Raw genomic sequence first — 23,051 nt, 5'->3', positions numbered from 1 at the left:
CTTGGAGAGGCATGACAAAAACCTGCCAAATAAACAGCGAAGTGTTTCATGTGGAGTGGGCTGGATGAAGCCATCCGGTGATGACAGAGAACCCAGGGGCCGATGACAAAGGTACTGAACACTCCTTGTACCAGTGATCCAGTGTGAGAGAATGGACATCTGCATGACAGCAGCAGACTGAAAGGAAGCAAACCTGACTGGCCCTTTCTCAAAGGCAGAAACCAAGCAATTAGTTCAGTCAGCTACACTTAGATTCCTGAGGAAAAACAATTACAGCAGATAATGGAAAGCACGGTTTTATTCATCTAGAAAGAAATCCAGGAATGGGTAACAGCCACCAGAGGTTTGTCCAGATCAAGTCTTGCCAAATTAGTCTGGGTTTGCAGTCATAGCATTAGTAGACTAGATTCTGACAGTGTCACTGAACTTCTGCATTAATAAATGGGAAAAAATTGATTAAATTTATCTGGAGTCAATGGTGATTTCTTCAGAACAGTTACCAACGATTCTCTGCAACTACAGAAATGCATTAAATAATTTTCTGCAGGGTCTGTTTTGGTTGCCTCACTATGGAGCATAACTTGGATAAGAAAAGAGAAGAGAAAAGGATTTCCTGAGGGGGAGGGAGGACAAGGAACCATTAGTGCACTGTAGGGCAGGATTTGAAATCACAGTGATGTTCACAAATAGGATACCTTAAGGATGAGCACAAGTCATCACATGTAGGCAGGAACAGTCAGCTGCACAATGTATGATTTGAAACAACCTAATAGGCAAGGAAATTTCACAGGAAAAGGCTCCCCTCAGTCCTGCTGTATAAAACTGCAGTTTTGTTTTTCCCCTTGAGACACTGCTGTCTAACAGAATACTGCAATTGCCATAAAATCAATTATCACTGCTCCATTAAGAACCATTCTCCTTGGACTCTGACCCCACTTACAATCCCCAGATTCTGGTTTTATCCCACGTTACCATAACACGTCACCTGAAGTATCATTCTATTTCATTAGGAAGAAAAAAATCAATTCATTTCTAGTCTGCTGAAAGAATACAGTTCTAATCTTAACTACTACTTACCACTGAGATAAAGCACCCAACACATCAAATTTCATACAGGAGACATACATGGTACCATAGCAAATGTTCATGTACAAAAATCAGTGGTGTTTCCAAGTCCCCCATGGAATGCACTCAAAATTCTCTACAGCTTTTAAAGTCATGCCCTTTCAACATTACTTAGTTGACTCTGTAATTTAATTTCTAGCTGAAGATCTCATTTCCTTCCCACTGTAGCACTCAATTTTGTATTGTCTGTTTGTTGTTAAATTACCTGGGGACATCTTGGTTGAACGCAAAGCATCATCCATCCTTGGCTCCAAAGACATTTCAGTTACATTTATCAGAGACAAGACTAGACTGGAATCTTTTATCCAAACTGAAGACATCTTGGGCACAGCCAAAACAGTTTCATAATTCAGTTTCATAGAAACAGCAACATTCTGAGCTTTGGAAAGATGAGGGGAGGCATGACTTTTCCTCAGAGGTTTAGCATCCATACAAAAACAGAAAAATTGAACACTTGGAGATATAAATTAAAAACATTCAAGCCTGGAACTGACAGACACAAGTCCAACTGAACAAGGGAGTTGGTAAAACTATGGCACAGGCTGGGGCAATGTTGATGGGGGAAAGTCTTCCCCCTACCACTCTGAATATATACAAAAAATTATAAGCACAAGGAATATGAGCACTTTCAGGTAAGCAGAGAAAAGGAAAATCTCTTCAGCCATTAAGCAAGCCACAGAGATACACAGGACAGACAGAAGCAAGGACCAAATAACAGAGCTATAATCATGGAATTACTAAAACAAGTCAGGTGGTTGAGAACAGAATTGTCACAATTTTTCACTCTCTTAGCTACCGAGACTAATTTGTTGTTTGCTTTTTTAAAAAATAAATGCATTAATCAACTATTTTAATTACACAACAACATGATAGATGTTGTTCCTATGTCAAGGGGAGATAAGCAGCTAGAATACTGGAAATATAACCTATAGCTTCATTTCATAATCAATACTGTGTGACTACATATTAAAGGAGAAAACAAAAGAAAGCATTTTCAGAAATCTAATGGGAATCAAATGTCTTTATGTCCTTCAAATTACTTTGGAGTAAAATAAAAGGCTTCTTTGAAAATTCCTAAACAAGATCTCAACAGATCCAGCCCTAAAAACTAAAAGATTAGAGTGGTAGAATGGGAAACACAGAAGTGAACAAATTCACCCATTTATTAATCCAGGATGGCAATTCAAAAGACATAAATCTGCCTTTACCCTACAACAAACAACCAAGTGTACTGTCATTCTTAAGTGTGGAGAAAAGAAAGTGAATTCTCATTCAAATTCATTCAATAGCAAAAGCCATAAAAAGATCCATAATTCCTGCCCTTTAATCTGCATCTCAGTTATTTCATAACTTTTCAAAAGGCAGAGATAATGGACAGAAAGGCTAGAAGCAGTGATTAATGTACTATACCTCTTAACTAAGCCCTCTCAGTAGTTAATCATCAAAAATTTTCATTTGTTTTCAGGTTTGAACTTGTCTGACTTCCATCCATTGGCTCTTCTCATATTTCTGTGCACTAGAATATAGATTTAGTTAAGTACCTCTATTCCTGACATTTCTAAGCCATAACCTTCTCCAGGTAACTTAAGGAGCTCACTCATGCAGCTTTCTATCATCATGCTTGTTTTCTTGACAACAAATAATTCACCCTGAACTCCCTTCAATTTTCAGCATACTTTTAAAGGGTTTGCCACAAAAGAAACCTGCCAGTTGAGAAGTGATAATCTCTTTCATAAACTTGTCTCCAGTTGCTGGAGTGGAGCACTTCAGAGAACAAATCTCATACTGTGCTGGTTTGGCCTGGGGTGAGGTTGGTTTTCTCCACAGTAGGTGGTCTGGGCTGTGCTTTGGATTTGTGCTGGAAGCAGTGCTGGTAACACAGGGGTGTTTTGGTCATGGCTGAGCAGAGCTTACACAGAGCCAAGGCCTCCTCTGGCCCTCAGCCAAGCCCTCAGCGAGAGGCTGGGGGGCACGAGGAGCTGGGAGGGGACACAGCCAGGACAGCTGAGCCCAAGTGACCCAGGGGATGTCCCAGAGCTTGAGGGGCCATGCTCAGCACAGAGCTGCAGAGGAGAATGAAGAACATTCAGGGTGATGGAGTTTGTCTTCCCAAGTCACTGTCACAAGTGATGAGACCCTGCTCTCCTGGGGCTGGATGAACACATGCCCATCCATGGGAAGTGGGGAATCAATTCCTTGTTCTGCTCTCCTTGTGTGCACTGCTTTTGCTTTATCTGTTAAGATGACTTTATCAACCCACAGGTTCTCACTTTCTCTTGATTCTCTCCCACCAAAGTGAACAATCAAAAGTGAAGAATAAAAGTGTACAGTAATTTCACGAATACAAGCCGCAGCAATTAGACAAAAGTTTTGGTGGAAACCCGGAAGTGCGGCTAATATTTGGGTGTGGCTAATTTATGAACAAAAATGTGATATCTGCCCTTACCTAGTATCATACCAGTCCAGTCCCGAGCCGAAACAGTTTGAAATCCATGGTTTCCCGTTGTTCCGACGATGAACCAATCAGAGAACAGCTTATTGCCTGCCTGTGGATGGCGGCGTTACTGAGGGGCGGGGGTTGTTATCGGGGTGAGTTACCTTGGCGAGTTATCTCGGCAGTTTGATAAAAGTGTGTGATATTTCTCTGTACTTTTTAAAGTGTTTTCAGTCTTGTGTGGCTGCGGGGCTGGCTGGGCTCGCAGGGAGAGGGCTGGGGGAGCCGCTCAGCCCGCAGGGAGAGGGCTAGAGCAGCCGCTCGGCCCGCGGGGCTGCGAGGGCCAGAGCGGCCGCTCCTGTGCCAGCACAGAGATGTGGCTCCGCTCGGAGCTCAGCTGCCTGCCTGCACGGCTGAGCGGCTGTTTAAAGGCAACGCAGATCCATTGGGAATGCTCGCAAAATGACCACACTATTGTTCCTGTCTTTTTCGGCTTGTAAATAAAGGGTGTGTCTTTTCTCACTTGGAAACAATGTTTCTGAGGTCAGCAGTAAGCCCCAGCGATCCCGCGATTGTGTTACTAAATGACGACTTTGTGAAAGTTCGCGGCGAACTAAAGTGCTGCTAATATTCCGGGTGCGGCTTATTTATTGACAAAGACATCAATGTTGCCAACACACCGGATATACGGCTTATACTCCGTGCAGCTTGTATTCGTGAATTTACTGTAATTAATCCATTTTAACAAAAGTAAGTGCCATTTGACTGAAGCAGCAAGTCTTCATTGAGAATTAGAACTTTCAAAATGCAAGTTTGACCTGTAGGATCATGAAGCCAGCTGCAGTACTGATAATGAGGGACTGTGTGGTACAGAATGAAATAGGGAGTGGCTCTGCTCCATCTTCTGGAAGCACTGCTTCCCATGAGCACAGTAAATTACTATGTGCTCCATAAATATCTTTGGTACAGCCCTTAACTCCTTCAGTTTCCAACATAACTTTTAAAAACACTTCTAAACATAACAAACATCAGAAAGAAATCCTAAAAAGATTTTTTAAATGGATTAACCAAAATTATTTCCCATAGATTCAGTCCTTTAACACACAATTTCCTTGAGGGCATGCAATCAACATCAAAAAAGCAAACCTTAAATCAGAATACTGCTTTTGTGTGTGTGTGTGTGCACATACTGAAGTCCTGCTGTCAGCTATGAGATGACCACGTTGCTGGAGGCTTCTAGTCAAAAACTGAGTGTCTTTGGATTACAGCCAGCACTGCTACAGGCATCCTAAAGGCACTGATTGCACTAAGAACAGCAGCAACAGTGGCAATTTTTCAGCTTGACAGGTGCTAAATACCACTGAACTTCATTTTAAGTCCATTTTTATTGCAGCTATTGCCCAACACTCCTCAAATGACCTTACAGGAAGATAATTCTAATAAACAGCCTTAAACCAGTGCCATTCCAGGTGAATGATATATGGACAACTTTCCCTTCAATAGCAACAAAGACCCACGTAAGAGAAAAGGAAGCATGCATCCACTACAGCATCCCAAGAGCAGAGCTGGGATCTAGCATTGAGTCCCATCTTATCCCCAAGTGCTTTACCATTTTGTCTTCTCATTTCCCCTGAAAACAATCATATTGCAAAGGTACTAGTAGTTAGGTTGATACAAACCAATGTAAGCTTTACTTAGCTCCTATGGAAAACATGCCACGAAGTCACAGAGCAAGAGAACAAGTTTTAGTACTCATTATGGCATGTAACTATTCTTCTTTGTCAAATTTCAGAGATATGATAGTATCAAGGAAATTAAAAACTTGTTTTAATTCAAAGGAATTGCCAGACTATCTTCTGGACAAGAAAGAAAATCTACATTTCTCAGACACAGGTATCTCCTGGCACATTTCAAAATGCCAGCCTGGCTACAAACAGATAATCTCAACCCAAAGGACTTTCAAGTGGATGCAGTCCAGCCATCACCCCAAACAAGCTTGCCACCTGTATACTGCTACCACTCATAGAAGTTTAATCTATAATTATTAATCAGAGTCAATGTGGGACATTTTGAACATCCTTTAAAAAGCACAGCTTTGATTTCCCATGTGTCCTGTAAACTCTCACTGAAGAAGTACATTGCTATATTGGACTTCATGGCTCATGTCTGAAGAAAAGGTGCAGAAGCAGACAACTGTATTTCTATCAAAAGCAACATTCACTGCTTTCAGCATATAAACCACTTATTTTACCACCAGTGGATTCACACTCAAATCATATACAAACATTTGTCTCCAAACAGATGCAGTAACTCAGTGTTTTGCCAGAGGGACTATGAATATACCTTTAATCTATCACAAGTCCACATAAATTGTCATCAATTGAACATGCACACTTCACAGCCATGTCCCAAACTCACAACAGCTTCAATCCCAAACCAGGTCAGTGATTTTTTGCACAGTAATCCAACCAATTCCCAATCTTTTCACAAAAAGATTACTTTAATTTTAAAGTGGGACAAAATTCAAAGCATCTTCTACTCTAAATACATACACACATGCAATTTCAAATCCCTCACTGCAGCTTCTCCAGTGTTCTACTGAAATTAAAGTCTCGGTATCAACAAGCAGGTAAAACACTCCTCATCATAACCATGTAACTACTGCTCAGATAAACAATGCAAATTAACTAAGACACAGGGAATCTAATCAATTATCTGACATAAATAGTTGCAAGTGATCTGCCCCAAGCACCTGAACTGTTTGACAACACTGACACCAAGTGACAGAATTCAGGAAAACAGAAACCTCAACGACTCCCACAGAGAAACATTATAGACTTTACCTTCATGTTCTGGAAGAGGCAAAGTCTTATTTTATCATCAAGAGAAAAAATTAGTGCATACCCATACGGAGAGCTGATATTTTCACATAAGCTCTGTATAAGTGACAGAATATCCAGCATTAAACAGGTGTTAACAATTCAATTTAACCTTGATCTAGCAAATACAACTCAAAGACCATGTGTACTTCAAAGTTTGATGCATACTAACCTCATAAATTGATTTCTAAAGAAGAAAAAAATTAGTGCTTTGCATGCACAGGAAGTATTGGATTCCATTACTTTATGTGAATTTGGTTAATTTTTCAAGTAAAAGATGGCAAATAGTACTTCTATACACTTCCATTTAGAAAATTACATGTTAATACAACTTTTAACGTCTGCTAAGTCTCACTCACTTGTTTTGCCCATGCTCCTCTCTGCTGAGAAACCACAACCCAGGCAGCCCAGCATCACGTGCACTAAGTAGACCTGGCCCCTGCTGCTGCCTTACCTGGCACTGCACAGAGCACAAAACCCAAGTGACAGAACAGTACTTGCATCAAACACAGCAGTTCCACCACCCACCTGGTGATGCCCAGCATTCTGTCTTCTTACAAGCTTCCATGGCCTTACCTGCTGACGTTTGTATGCCAAGTAATCAAGATTTTCCAGATCCTTTTGAAACTTCTGATAGGTTTTCTGTAGATCAGATTTACTGGATACATTTCTTAGAGATTCAAATGTTCTTTGAAACTGTGAGGGGGGAAAACAACCAACACAAATTATCATTCATACAGCTGCTGTGTCTCACTCTGTGTTACTATTATTTTCTACTAAATGCTAAGACTATTGAGCTTTGTCACCTCTAACCTTCCACATATTCCTACTGTTTTGTTTTGAAACCAACCACAGCATTCAAAGCATTGTACATATTCCCTTCTCAATTAAATGAAGTCCTCTAATTTCATGGGTCAGACAAAACACAAGCAATCAATCTCTAAAGGTGAGTTCTTTTTCTGTGCCAAGTTCCAGGAAGTAATATATTCACATTGATTTATATCCTTTCTTTTCAACTAAGAAAAGTGTATGCAACTTTATACAGGCCATGAACTCATTCTATCAAGCATAACAGTAGAACTTAGAAATCACAGGGTGCTTCTTATCAAGTTAATTTACTTAAGAGTAATTTAAGACTGGATAATCACCTTGGGCAACGTGCTCACATTCTGCATGAAAACTGTGACAACTCCAATTATACTTCATTATAGACCTTACTTTTCAATTTAAAACTTCTTTCATGCACACACTATTATTAAAAGTAGGACTGGTATTTTTAGAGATGCACAACGCCAGCCCAGCTGCAGAAACTGTAACAGAAAGGTTAAGATTTGTGTCAGAGGAGAATTGGAGGCCCAGCTTCCAATTGCTACCTTCAGGAAATCATGAGCCTTCTCCTCTGACTTGCTGTTTGCCCAGCTGTAAATACTCTTCTTCACCTCATGTAGATGCTGCAAAGCTGCAGGTAGCTCAGTCATACTTTGTTATCCCTGTGATTACCAACAGAAGCAAGCCTATAAACATGTATTTACACTGATATAATCAGGAAGAACCACATGCTTGTAAATCCTTCCAAAATACTGATTTAGCCTCTTGCAGTTCCAGGGCTGGTAGGTGAAGCTCACCTGTGGAACCAGTGCCCAGGGAAGGAGGCAATGGACTGCTTTCCAATCACTCCTGGAAAACCAAGCACTTCTGTAGCACCTGTAGCCTTTTTACCTTTGCTTAAACTACAGCCACTGAATTGGAATCATGAACCACAGAAGTAGAAGGAAAAAATGAAAAAAAAAAAACCCAAAGCCAAACCTTCACTCATCTTGTGACCTCTTGAAGAAGCTGCCAACACAACTGACAGCCAATGCTGATCCAGGAGCTAGAGTACTCCAAAACCCTCGTTCCTGAGCAGCTAACTGAGCTCCAGCCCTGATGCTGAACAGTAACCAGGAACTTCTCCTTGGGGATAAGAAGCAGCTGCAGTGAATTTCCACTGAGAGTTTACTACAATTTAAGAACCTTCAGGCAAGTTAACATGTGCTGTTTGCCACTCTGCAGCCTTTATTTCAGTCTCACTACTCTCATAACCAAAAAGCAAGTAAAGGCAGTATTTTTATCTATCTGTTATTTATCTTCCTCTACCTCATTCAGCACTACTAGAGGTTAACTGGAGATTTTCTAGTTGCATTTAAAGTGTTTGTAACCAAAAAATAAAATAAAACTTTCTCACCCAAAGCATATGTTCCTGAATTCTGTACTGACATGGCTGACAGAAAACACATGCTAAGGCAAAACTGCAATATTCTCTATTCTTTTCTGTTTGACTTCATTATCTTCCAGTTTTTGTATGATTTGTTGTTTTCAGATTATATCTCTGCTCCAGAGCTAATCTGAAAGCCTTGCATTTGCAGTATTTGCTTTCATCAATTCCCACTCGTGGCTAATAACCCCTTAGCTGGAAGCAACTTAGTTACAACGTTTGCAAACAAGACCTGAGTTCAGTTCAAGATGACCAAAAGCACTTCATAGTCCTTGCTTTTTTTCAAGTGTGTAAGAAACTGCTCATAATGTCTCTGGCAAGTTCATCATGCACCTTCTGCTGCAAACCATGACATATTTCTCTAGAACTTAGTCCAAAGCAGTTGCACCCTGCTGTGGGATTGAATAATACAGGGGGGTAAGGTCTCCAACGATTCCCAAACTCACTAAATAAACATAAGGTACAGTCTTTTCTTGAGGCATTTTTTTAATTTGCTTTTGTTTTTGTTGTTTTAGATAATCACCAACATGTTGGACTACAATATGTTAGACTACAATAGAGTTGTAGAATCATCATCATCATCCTTTTTAAGGATGTACCCAATCCCACAGCTTCAGCTCTTCATTAGCAGAAGCTCTGCTAGCAATTTCAGTCAGTTCCTTATGTCCTGCAGCAACCCAAACATCAATAATGGATTTGGCTCTCTGGGAAGAGATATAAGAAGCAGCATGACAGCATGAGCAAATACAAACCAAATGTATAACTATAAGGGCAACATGCTTCAATAAAATTGATGGGTAACTGCCAGAACATCCACTTATGTCTTTAGATGCAAGGAAGAAACACTTTTTAAAAATTCAACTCAAAAGTAAATAAAAAACAAACCAAGCAATTTTAAGAAAACATAGATATGCTCTTTCCACTGCCATCAGCAGGAAATCAGAAAACTCTACCTTGGACATACAAAGGTTATCAGCACATGTGTTAAACTTAAAATTACGTCTGGATCTTTCTGCATCATACTTCTACCAGTGTGAACCAGAATTTTGGGGTGAGTGGTAAAAAAATCTCATCTCTCCGGTCTAGAAGTGAAAAATATTAGAATTCCTGACTTTTTTTTCTCTTAAAAATAGCCAAATATAAATAATCATAAGAGATTCACAGAAGCTTTCTGCCTGTCATATTTTCAAGGTGCTTTGAACAGTTTCTGGAAGCTGAGACATAGCATTCCTTTACTGTTTCTGTTCTCAGTGGCACTACTAGGTAGCTGCCTGGACTGATTTTTCCTCCATGACAAAATCATAGCTCTATGACTTTATCAAAGATGCGTCTGTTTGTCAAGTTACCACAGATAACTTCATAGTACAGATAGTGCATGGACAATTTGTACCTCAGAGAGAAGAGCATGACTTTATTGCACTAATATCACAGCATTCCTTTCACAGGAAACTCCCACCAAATGTAGAACCAGAGCCCAGCACCCTGGCTCTAAAATACAGGGTGGATAACACAGCAGCCCCAATGAGCAGGAACCATCAAGACACAGCTGAATGAAGGCTCTGTGCTCATCCCACTGGAAACCAACACACAGTGAATGCTCCAACTAAGTGAAGCAACTCCCTGTCCCATTTCAGGTATCACAAAGCAACAAATACCATCAGAACTCTGAAAGTGATGAGGATCACAAACGTAGACAGGCCAGAAGAGTGTTACAACACAGCCTCCTTGGAAGTGTGATATTCCTGATCAGTGCAAGGTGAAGTGCTGCAGCCTCCTCTCAGATACTGACCATGGTTTATCTAATTAGTAAGCATGACTGTAAGCATCAGGGCTGGAAGTCCTATGGTCTCACTGCAATGTCAAAGATGAGAGGGGAGCTCTGACTCAAGTTCCTCCTGCAGTAAAGCAGATTAACAGCTGAGAATTCTCTGCTGTCTTTATGAGCTCCTGACATAGCATTTTTGAGGGTTTACTCCACTATCCTTCTACCAACTTTCAAGAGCGTTGGAACTTCTGCTCTGCTGTCAGACCTAACAAAAAGAGGCAATGAGATCAAAGAAAAGAGGCTGAGGTGGAGTGGCTGCACATTTCAAAAGGAAATAGTATTAAACTAACTAATCATACTAAAATTTTGATACTGCTTAAGCCAATATTTAACACTTTTCATCTTCAACACAAGCCATGAAAATTAATGGCTTACCAGCTAAACAGGAGGCCAGGACACAAAATTATGAGATTATAAACATGCAGTGCAAAGTGCTTCATTGCTCATAATTCAGAAATGTGGGCAGCAACACAATTAAACACGGAGTACAAAGCCATGTTCCTGGTAACCACCTTCTAATCGCCACATAAACAGGAGCAGGGATGGGGACAGCAGATCCTGCTCCTCCAGTTTGTGCATCATGCTACTGCACAGACCACACACCTTTAATGGCACTTGCCTGGGAGTCCATCTCTATAAAGGTGATGTCATCAAAGGGCCTGCTGCACTTCCTTTATGTAGTTTCCTTCTACACAGCTGGTTCAGATTTAGGACCAGTGCTGCAAAAGCCACTCTGTTATTCATGAATGAGGAGAAATGGCTCTTTTTTGTTCATCTAGAGTTGCACAAGTCAAAGAGTATTTGTATTTCAGAGTATCAGTATTATCATGTGCCCTGCATAGAGAATACAGTAGCACTGAACTATTTTTTCTATTGGTAAAATATTTTCTTTTTTTTCATATGGATTAATACAAGGGCAGGAAGCAAATCTTACTTCTATTTTAACATAAGGAAGCTGTCCATTGAAAAAAATACCTTCTTGTTTTTATAAGGAACTGGGTCTTTAAAAGACTAAATTATACTAAATGTACTACCTAAATTACCCAAACATATGGTTGGAAAAAAAACATTCACAACCTCTCTTAAATTCCAATTACTGAACACACATACTTATGAGGGAAAAGCTGCCCTTCTCATATTTTGCTGTAATGGAATGGGCAATGTGCCTTCTTTGGAGAGGTTTATAGAGAGCAGCTCAACAGCTTTTTCCATTCAGGAAATATCAGGTGATTTTGCTGTCATTTTAAGAAGGTCTGAAGACATACACTTTGATGATAAAGCAGATACTGTTTGTTTTGCATGCATTTCCTCATTTCTGCCTCTCAAAGTACAAACAAGTTATAAAATAAATTTCTCTAGATCAGAATGATCTCTGCATGCTTGAATTGTGCATCAGACATTCTACACTACACCAACCTTGTTGCTATACTACCAATAAATATTGTGCCAGGACAAGATAATTTCCCAAGATGATTTTCACAGCCTAGAATTTGCCTTCCCATATTAGCAGTGTAGAGAAGGAAATTTCAGAACATCACTTCCATATTATTCTCCTATAAGCACAGCACTTCAGAGGTGTGTGTGTGCTGCTGTAGAGGCCAAACACAGTACCAGACACCAGAAGGAAAGCCTTTAGCAATGCTCTTTCCCTGACAGGTTCAAAGAGAATCGACTGCAATGGAGCCCTGGCTACTGACTGGAGCAGGTAGGCATCTGCACAGTCCAAACAATTATTTCAAACAGGCCTCTGCTTTTCTAGTACCCACCTTCCAACTTCATCACCAGACACAACATAGATTTATCACACACAGCTGTACTCAGCTGTACTTCTGATGACTTCAAGCATTGTATTAACCTCTGCTACAAGCCACTTTTATGTTACAGATCTCCCCAAGCTTTGGGTTTACAACTTAACATTGCAATAGGAGTTTATCATCCCATAGCTTGACAATTATTTATTTTTATCAGTTACAAAGAAACAGTCAAGAGGATCCAGATTCCTGCTGCACTCAAAAGGATGCTCTCTTTGAAAAAGCCAACTCCTAAAAGCAATTCTTTGGAAGCTGCTTGTCCTCTGTTATTTACTGCACATCACAGAGTGCCATGGAATTTGCAGTGTGATGATAAACACTGTAGCCATGATTCCAAACAAGTACAACCCACGTACCACAGACAAACCTCTGACTGGTAGCAGGAATCTCTGTTTGATGCGAAAATAAACAGGAGTATGAACCATCTTCTCTCAAAGACTCCTGTAACCTTGTTAATACTTCTTATGCTCCAGAAGCTCCTCTGCATTGGGAATGACCCATGCCCAACAAGGAAGGTGGCAAGAAGTTAAAATTTATTCTGGATACTGCTATAAAAAACAAGGTTTCTGTAAACATATTAGGAATAAGTGGAGGGCTAAGGATAATCTCCACCCTTTAGTGGAGCCACGGGGAAACACAGTGACAAACAAAGAGGAAAAGTCCAAGGTACTTCTCTGTCTCAGTCTTCAGGAGCAGGACCAGTTGTTTTCCAGGTACCCAAGCACCTGAAGTTGACCACAGGGATGGGGAGCAGAATGCATTCCCCCCAGTCCAAAATGAAATGTTTAGTGACCAGCTACACTACCTAAGACTCACACAAGTCCAAAGTGATCTGCTGGAGGGTAGGAAGGCTCCACACAGGATCCATTAAGCACAGTTCTGGGAGTTGAACCAAGCCCCTAAACCTGAAGCACAGCTTTCCTCCTTCCAAGATGGCCTTCCTCTTTCACTCCATGTAACCCTACCGAGTTCCTGCTCAGAACATTCTTAATGCTGATGAATACTCTGCAGGAAAGTGAGGAACAGACAGCACTACATTCACAGGGCCCAACTTCACAAGTTGCTTCTTATCTCTAGCCATTCTCTTTTTTTTTTCCTGGCAGGAGTTTTAAATAACTCTAAGCAAGCATTTCGTAAAGACCATGCTGTCTGAGGCATTCATGAAAAATAAGAAGACTTACACAGTAAATCTACAAGCATGACATGAAGGGGAAAAAGGCAGATAAAACACATTGGTTCAGCATGATCTGAAACCGATTAGAGAAAGACAGACTGCCAATGCTCTTTGAATGAAATTCTCCAAACTTGTTACTTTCCTGCTGTTCTCTTCTGATCAATGAATTTAAGCAATTCCATTAGTCTGTTAATTCACTTAATTAAATACTATTGAGCATTACCAACCATAATGGATGAGCTGCTAACACAGCTCTGAATCAGAGAGCAATACACAAGACATCCCTTTGTCTGACCACATTTCTCACAACTCAGTTGTTTCTTTAGAGACTTCATTTAACCATGGAAACCCAGAAAGAGATAGTTCTTTATTTAAACTTTTACCTGTTAAAAAAAAAACAAAACTGTTTAAAGAAGGAAAACCTTTCTTTTTGGTGTGATGTACTTTTACCTTTTCAGTCAACTCTAAAAGGAGCTCCCTGTTTGCACTGCACCCTCACAGTCTTATAGGATTGTGAATTCCACAAGTGGCCAGAAGTGTTCTGTGCCAGAATGTGATCAGTCACTGAGAGTTTGTACAGGCATCTAGTATGCATTATTTACACACACATTTATTCACTCTTTGCTTGCTGAAGATCTGATAGAATTCATTAAACAACCAAAATTCTCTCCACTTTATTAGTAAAACTTCTAAAAAAACTAATATCCTGTTCACAAAGCTAGGGTTTTGAACATTTGGTTTGAAATCCATGCCATGATTATGAAATCCTTTCAAACTCACTTACCTGATACTTCTAGTTTTGAAATGTCTCATTTCAGTATTTTTGTGACAAAAAATATCCAATATTTTCAGCATTACACAGTGTTTAATATGAAAACTTTATTACACAGAATTCAAAAACACTCCTAAGTCTAAGCAAAATGTACAGGAAACAATATTTTTAGAGACTACCTAAACTGGAAGGAGATAGCTGAGGTTCATCCTTTTTTCTAGATCTACATCATCAGGCAGATATGATGGGTAACAGCAGATGAGGCTTTCTATGACAGCCAGTCACATTGTCTTTGTTTTCTTTCTATTTTTATTCCCAGGTTACTGAGGAATTAAAGTTTAATGATCCAGAGATTATTCTGTCAGTAGAAAAAGGTATGGTTTTAAATGTCAGTGTGGGAATTAACTAATTTTACTGAATGACCAAGACTAAAAACTTTCAGCACTCTTTGAAAAATGGGTTTGAAAAATATTAGATACTTGAATAGGTAATTCCCCATTAAATACTTCCATATTGAGCAAGATGTCACTAATACTGCACAGAGTTCTTTGATGAAGCTGAACTGAAATCTTTCATTTATACATGCAAATAAAGAAAGAATCCTTTATTAGAATTTTTATGTCTTTTATTCTACTACTACCTTTTTTTTTTAATTTCAAATTAATTTTGGCTCAGTCCTTTTTAATGTCTTCATTCTACCCCATGAAAATGATAGCACTCAGAGATATGGAAATAAAGAGCAATGACATTTCCCATCTCTTAAATGGTAACAGCTGTAACACCCATGTCTGAAGAAGAGGATAATATGGTAGAAGTATTAAGGTTTTAGAACAAATGCAAAGAAAAGCAGCTAATGACTTTCAAGGAGTTGATTTTCAAGGCATACGAACTTGCAAAACCCAAAATTATTACAGCTGATACTGCAGACAAGGTCCACCTTGACACTGTGTGAATACAATGTCTTTTTGTGGGAGCAAGTCCATGCTGAAGAAAAATTGAATTCCTAAGAGAGTTTTAAAGTATAATGATTTCAGTTAAACGCTTAGAATAGAGCCAAGTTGCAATTCATTAAAATATTTAACCATATTTAAATCTGGCTCAGCTAGCTGTGACCAAAAGTTGTTAGAAATGGAGGGATGTTCAATAGCATATGTTGAAATTACATTAAGTCAATTCCCTAATTAGATGTCAACATAAAAAGACATTACAGCTAATACCACTGTTGACAAGTTCAACAGCCAGAGCAGAGACTAAATAAATATGCAAAATGTAACCCTCTCCTCTAAGAACTAGGGTGAGTCTTTTTGCACAGGCATTACTGAGAGTGTTATACCACGCTCATTTATATTCTAAGGGTTCATTTACAAATTCAGTTCTCCTTCTATTAAGAGAAGTATGGAACAAGATGACAAGTTAATGGCACTCTTTGCAGTGCTGGAATTTCTCCTGAATGATACTCTGCATTCTTTCACAATTTTCAGTTATATTTTGTTTTCATTTTCAGATGGAAAACATGAAGTGAATTAGGTAACTGTTTATAAACACTGAAACTCTAGTAAGGATAACCACCTAATTTTAGTTCTCTCATGTAAAACATGCTCAATACATCTCAGAAGAGAACATCTAGGATTATAAAAATAAATATTGTAATGTAATAGTAGTGTAATAATGTAAAAATGTAATAGATTACCATGAACAATACCATCATTTAAGAAATTTTTCCATAAACAGTACAAAAGACATGCCATTCCTATTACAGCTGACAAATTTAAACATACAGAACAATACAGAAGCTTGTGCAAGTCAGTGTTAATGTAGCCTGTGGTGCATCTCTCGCAGTAGTCAGTGGCAGACCTTTCAAGCCCAGTACTGAAACCCACATAACATTGTTTTATTATTATATACTTTTCCTACTCTGATTTGGAGCCAAATTTTCATTCTCTCATCCTGACCAAACTGAACGTGCTTCAAACATGGTGCTCTAAGTCCCTGTGCTCCCTTGTGGCATGAGGCATTATGAGAGGTGGCACTGATTGCTCACCTCTGCCCTGAAATATGAGGAAGTAAACAGAAATTTGTGCTTTCATCAGTCTCTCATAAATTACTGAAAGTATTAGTGGAAAAAAATGAACCAAAATTAGATCAAGTATGCTGAGCTGCAAGTAGACGAGTTTCTTTGGTCCTTTTACAAAATCTCATCCAGAATCTACACCTGCCCAGGTCTAATGTGCATGAGACCTACAAGGCTCAAGTGCAGAAAGAGTTTTCTATGTGAAGGAGCCCTGAGCAGACACAGCTGTGGCTAAGAGAAGCCTAAGGGTGATAGCATAAGGTTAAAAGTGTTTCTAAAATCATGGGAATTGCATACAATAGATTCAGGGGGTGGAAAGAAAGGTTGGGTCTGGTAGGGCTGGGAAAGGGAATCAGGCCCTGGGAAGGAATGTTCAGCTTTGTCTTTATTAGATCATATGAAACTGCACCTACATAATCATCATATGATGAATAACATGATTATTAAATGTAATATTTTTTTGGTAAATTTAATATATTATTGCTTAATCATAATAAGAATCATGAGAAGCGATGTAATCAGAACAAGAATCATGAGAAATAGTATTTTGGGCACCTGATGAAAATCCCAAGAATCCATGCTTGGATAAGATCAATGCATACAATAGAACAATATGGGTTTAGTAATTATTATATAGTTACATAAGCAAAAGGGCATAAAAACATGTCCCTCTCGAATCCATGTCAGAGTCAAATTTGGGTTTGTACCCCAACTCCCAGAGCTCTTCAATAAAAGCACCTGCATATAATCACCCTGTGATTATGTATTTCTACACTAACAAGGGGAGCAGAGCCTTACTCACCACAGTCAGGTGCTGCAGCAGGAAGGCCACATCCTCCATGTCAGCCAGGATGAGGAGCCTGGTGACAGCAGCCAACAGGGATCGAGCTGCTGGGACAACAGCCTGCCTCCTGGGCAGGGAGCAGGGATCACTGGTGAATGCCTCCGCTGACACCTGCAAGGCCTGACCTGCAAAAGGAACACAAATTCCCTCAGGCTGGATCACTACACCCAGAGGAAAGGAAGTCACTGAACTTCTGTCAGTTATAGGGCAAGTCACAAGTATTGCCAATAAATTTGGTATTTCTCTCTTGCCCTAATGCCTTGAAATGAAGGTCAGTTATTACAGATCATGCAGGTTAATGTTCCGCATCTTCCTGATGTTCCCTTTCTGTTCTACAGCATCATTTAATTCTGAAATAATTCCCTTGGCCTTCACACTATTACTCTTAACTGTACACAACGAAGCCAGGGGCTTTGTTAAATCTTTCTAGTCACTACTTGTTATATTACTATGCACTTGGGTGTCCTTGCTATTAAATAATTCCTGATCACAGGAGGGAATCAAATATTGCTCTTCCTATTACAAATATAAGTTAACGGAATGAAAACCTCATACATTCAAACATCTGACTGTCATAAAGCGAAATCTGTGCCACAGAGCTAGCGACTGCCAGCAGACAACAATATCCTGCTCTCCAATGTGAAGTCTGGTAAATGAAATTCAAAAATACAGCAGTGCCAAACACCATAAATACCTGACGGGAGGCGAAAAGGAAATGGAGCCAGACTGTTCTCAGTGGTGCCCAGCAACAGGGGGAGAAGCAGTGGGCACAAAGTGACACACAGGAGATTCCATGTAAGCACCAGATGTTTTTTCACTGCCAGAGTGACTCAGCAGTGGCATAGGCCAACCAGGAAGGCAGGCTGTGGAGTCTTCCATCCTGGGAGATGTTAAAAACCAGACTGGACATGGTCCTGGGCAGACTGCTGACCCTGCCTGACCTGGGGCATTGGCCCAGATGACCCTCAGAGGTCCCTTCCACCCCTCAACGTTCTGCAATGCTGTGAGAAAACACAAGTCAGAAGGGTCTGAACACAACCAAGCCCTTAGAAATGAGCGTGACAAGCTGGGATGGCCAGATGAACACATAAAATCATAACCCTAAAATAGAGCCATGAGATGCAGGCTAGACAGATAGGAGCTACAAGTACAAAGAGCAGAAAATGACAGCTCCAACAACAACATGATGTTAAAACTTTCTTAAATTGCAGTAGACAGCCTGACAGTCTGATGCAATTTAATCTATTTTTATTTTAATTCCCATCAAGTGGATATTCTTCCATAATTACATTTGTCACAAACAATGAAACAGAAAAAGTGTCCTTTTAGTGGCACAAATAGGAATTCAGACAGACAGCAGTATTCATAGTATTTCAATTATTTTAGACAATCAAACAAAAAGCAATTCGAAGAACCAAAGCCAGGATCTATCATAACTACACAATTACTGTCAGGCAGATATTCCCAAGACTCTGTTCAACACATACAGATAGATGATTCCCAAAGTAAATGTTGTTATACCATCAGCTGACAGCTACTGCTGTGTCAAATGACTGTTACTTATATGTGCCTACAAAAATCTGCTCAGGCAAATCTAAAAACACTCTTTAGCCATAGATAATTTTTTTAAAAAGTTAGAGGATTCACACACTTTATCCAGCACCAAAAATATCCAAAAACTTACATGAAAATTCCTTTACAAACAAGTGAGCTGTGAGCCTGTTGGCAATCAGCTGACAGCTCGTGCTAGGCTGTGTTTGTACAGAGGCTGCAACAACACCAGTGCAGGCAGTGAGCACCCCTCAGAGACAGAGCTCGGCATCACACTGACAACAGCCAAGCGCTCTGTATTGGTTTAGGAAAGATAAACAAAATTATGGTTGCTTCTTTTATTTCTTTTATTTTCTTCCTCCTTTTGAAATCCCATCCAAGCATCACACTTTTCTCTCTTCTATTTGTATTTACAGCCTTTCTCTTCTCGTTTTTTAACTGCAGCAGTGTGAAATGCACACGGAATGCAGTGAATTTTCTGCCATTCTTGTGTCCTCCCACAAGGAGGTACTGTTGCCAAGAAAGTCCTGTCACCCACTCCCGAACTGCACTATTAGAGACTGACAGCCTTACAGCTCCAGAGAAACACAGTTGACAATAGGAGCTCATTTACTAAGAGGGGGACAAACATACAAAAGTAAGTAAAAAGAATTTCCAACATTTCACTCTCAAACTTGAGAGAACAAAAGTACAAACAAACAAGAAAAAACCCACAATGGTTTAAAATACAGAATCCTAGAATGCTTTGGGTTGGAAGGAACCTCAAAGATCATCTAGTTCCAACCCCCTGTCATGGGCAAGGACACTCTCCATTATCTTGGTTGCTCCAAGCCCCATCCAACCTGGCCTTGGACATTTCCACGGATGGGGCAGTCACAGCTCCTCTAGTACCCTGTGCCAACGCCTCAGCATTTTCATAGTGAAGAATTCCTTCCTAATATCTAATCTAAAACACACTCAGTCAGTTTAAAGCCTTTCCCACTTGTATAAAGTCCCTCTCCATATCTCTTGTAGGTCCCCCTTGGGTCCTGAGAGGTTCTGGTGGTGTCTCCCCAAAGCTTTCTCCACAGGCTGAACAAGCTCAGCCTCCCAACCTGTCTTTAACAGGAGAGGTGCTCAATTCCATTGATCATGGCCTCCTCTGGACTGGCTCTAATATCCATGTCCTCCTTATGTTGAGGATCTCAGGTGTGAATACAGTATTAATGCAGTATTTCACAAATGGGTCTCACCCATAAGAGCACTTATCAGCTCTTACACTAGCACGTGCAGCCTCAAATTCTGCAGGCATGAACTAAACGTTAAGCAGATTAAGTACCAGAGAAGGTTGGGAGTCAAGGTCACATCACAGCACAGAACAACATACCCTTTCTAAAAACACAAGATTAAACTGCACAAGTCACCAGTGCAATCACCTGCTCTGTTCCTACAAATATCAGCTCCATCTGCTTCAGCAAATAAAAGGACTCTGCTTCAGACAGCCAGCTGAAGTGACACTATCAGTGTCAGGGCACAGCAGATCAATACCTCCTGAATGTTCCTAATATTCAACACTGTGATAACTCAGATTCTCACAATAGCTTTCTGGAGCTGTTACAGGACATTTCTGTCCTGCCACACAGTCTCTTATTCCACTCAGATACCACTGGATTCTGTTGCATTGCAACTATTTCACCACTGCATATCAGGAAGTTCCACTTCCAGATCTCATCCAGTTCTTCCTAACGTGCAATCAGAGCCACCACACATCCCCATCATGCCTTACACCCACCTCTTCATTCTCCCTTTCCCACTCAGGGGCACCTGATCCAGTGATGCTGATGTCAAAAGCTATTCTGCAGAGGATCTGTTCTTGGTTTGATGAAAGGAGTCTACAGCACAGATTATTTTAATCCATTTAAGTTTGCCTCCCAGAACAAAAGTCCCTCAGATGAAGAATACACACATGTACCTCTTCATGTTGGCTGAGAAAGTTAAGTTTACTTTTAAGACGAGGGGAGGGACAAATAAGAGCACAGTATAATACAAAAGACCCCTACACCCTTCCTTTAGTAAATGCCCTTTAAAGTAAGCTCCATTTCTTGCTAGCAAATGGTAGTGTTTTCCCTGCCATCAAACTCTTGCTTTCCCTGATGAACATCAAAAGACATTAAATATGGCTATTCAAAACATCAAAGTATTTGTTAGAATTTCCTTTTAAAGAGTAACTTAAAGCTCAACATGTAACTCCAGCAAGTACCTTGCTTTCAGTGCACTGCTCTGTGTGATGACAGGCTTATCTGGGAACACACTTGAGCATGATAACAGCTAAACACCAGAAACACTGACACTGCAATAGATAGAAACAAGGCAGACAACAACTGTTGTGTTTTTGACTATATATAGTCAGTCAGCAATGGCAGTAAATACCAAACATTTCAGTTATGCCCATGCAAGTGTTTGAGAACTGTAAGACATCACATCTTGACAGAAATGCAAAAACTCATCATCCTAAGGATAACGCTAAACTTCAATTCAGATTTCTACAGCAACACTTCACCACACGAACAGCATCACTGTTTTGCCCTAAAATTGATTAAATCTCAGAATCAAGACATGAATTTGAGGCAGATATTTAGTGTCAGAAGCATTCAGGGTAGAACAATGCTCGTTACACCCTTTGCATAGGAGTCAGCTATTGCCCAGAGTATTGAATTAGAAGACAATCTTTTGAAATGCTGCATGCACATGAAATCTCTCAGTGAAAGTTGTCCAAGACACTTACTTTGGGGGTTATTATACTATTTTAGAATAAAACTGTGGACATAAGTAGCCTCTAAGAAAGCTTCACTGAAGTAGATCAACAGGAAATCATGGCAGTTCTTCAGTAACTGGGCCAGTGGATTTCTGGATGATGAATACAGCCCACCACCCACACATCTTCCTGCTGACCCATTTAGCAGAGTTCCAGAAGATGTATCAAGATGTGGACAGGCCTTACAAAGTACTTTAAGTACTTTCTTGAGAAGAAACAATGAAAATGCAGAGAATCTCTATTAAAATAATTGGCTCCAAGCCTATAAATCTTTGGAAAAACTTAGCAGAAGTCAAAGGAAGCAGACACTGTATTTATCCAGGTTAATATGTCTGTCATCCATTATAGCAATACCTTCTTTCAGAGGTCACTAACAGAATTCAGCTGAGTTTGAGACTCCAAAATCTCATCTACTGACAGTGCCAAGAGCAAGCTGTAGTCACTGAAGCCATACCCATGTCGTGACTCCTGCAGACCATGAGTCACACACAGATAATTAAACGTACCAAACATTACCCCCACTCTTCATTTTTATCCCATTCATTTGCTCCTTTATTCTCCAAAGCATTATTATGAATAGGGTTATCAGAAGCAGACTGAAAAAAATCCATCACTCCTTTAAAAGGAGTCCCAAATTAATGAGCTGCAAAAGTAAAAAATGAGCATTTTCATATTGGCAACTGACATTCAAAAGGAACAAGTGTTTAATGCTCATGTTGTACCCCCAGCTGAACAAGTTCAACACATGACACAAGGTAAAACACAACAGGAGGTGAGACAGTATTTATTCTTTCCAGATCTCGGTGTGCAAATCTCAGTTTGGTTGATGTGAGTGAAATTATCTGAAGCATTTCTTCAAAATTCCATTAGCTAGGAAATACAAGTTGTAGCCACGTGCAAAGCTTCCTAATTAATTTAATATTGTATTACTAAAAGTACCTGCCAGTCACCATGGGAAATAATGCCCAAAGAAAATTAAATACTGTATGCAGGTGACTGCATGCAACCACAGCTGCTGACCCATATCCTTTCAAAGAGCTTGAAGTAAATAACAGGAGCCATTCAACAGCAGCAGAATGTGGCCTGAATAACAGGAAATAAAGTTACATGTGATGTAGCACACCACAATTACAAATAGCACACAGCTTCAAAGGTTAAAAATATCTGCAAAATTAAGAAACTGCTGCTTTTTTTACTATTGTTTCAAAAATTTCTTGAAACTAACCTGTGCAGTTTGGCAAATCTGTGAAAGGAGAAGGGCTGCAACCACTCACTTTATCATTGCATAATGATAGGTGATAACATGGACTTAACTTTCTTTTAGAATGTATGAGGAATATATAATCTACTTTATGTATTATTTATTTTTGTAGTTACCTCTGGTCTTGGCTGACAATCAATAAGTCATATAAAAATATTTCACATTTTCAATTTTTCCATGTATAAAAATCAATATAAAACTATATATTTTATTCTTACCTTGTGTTATCAGCCTGTAATGGATGGGCTAACATTTT

General features: G+C 39.7%; 1 protein-coding gene across 2 annotated transcripts in view; it reads right to left on the bottom strand.

The window, feature by feature from the left end:
* CTNNA3 (catenin alpha 3) overlaps nt 1–23,051 on the bottom strand; it is a 413,367-nt gene that overhangs the window by 380,830 nt on the left and 9,486 nt on the right. For both annotated transcript variants that reach the window (XM_033066154.1, XM_033066155.2), the window contains exons 4-5: nt 17,148–17,314; nt 7,015–7,134 (exon numbers count right to left, since the gene is read on the bottom strand). In XM_033066154.1, the coding sequence (XP_032922045.1) occupies nt 7,015–7,134; nt 17,148–17,314 (287 nt within the window). The remainder of the gene's footprint in view (nt 1–7,014; nt 7,135–17,147; nt 17,315–23,051) is intronic.

Source organism: Catharus ustulatus, chromosome 8 (genome assembly GCF_009819885.2).
Source record: "Catharus ustulatus isolate bCatUst1 chromosome 8, bCatUst1.pri.v2, whole genome shotgun sequence".
Lineage (NCBI taxonomy): Eukaryota > Metazoa > Chordata > Aves > Passeriformes > Turdidae > Catharus > Catharus ustulatus.
The sequence above is the reverse complement of the archived record's forward strand: the minus strand, read 5'-3'. Positions and strand labels throughout refer to the sequence as shown.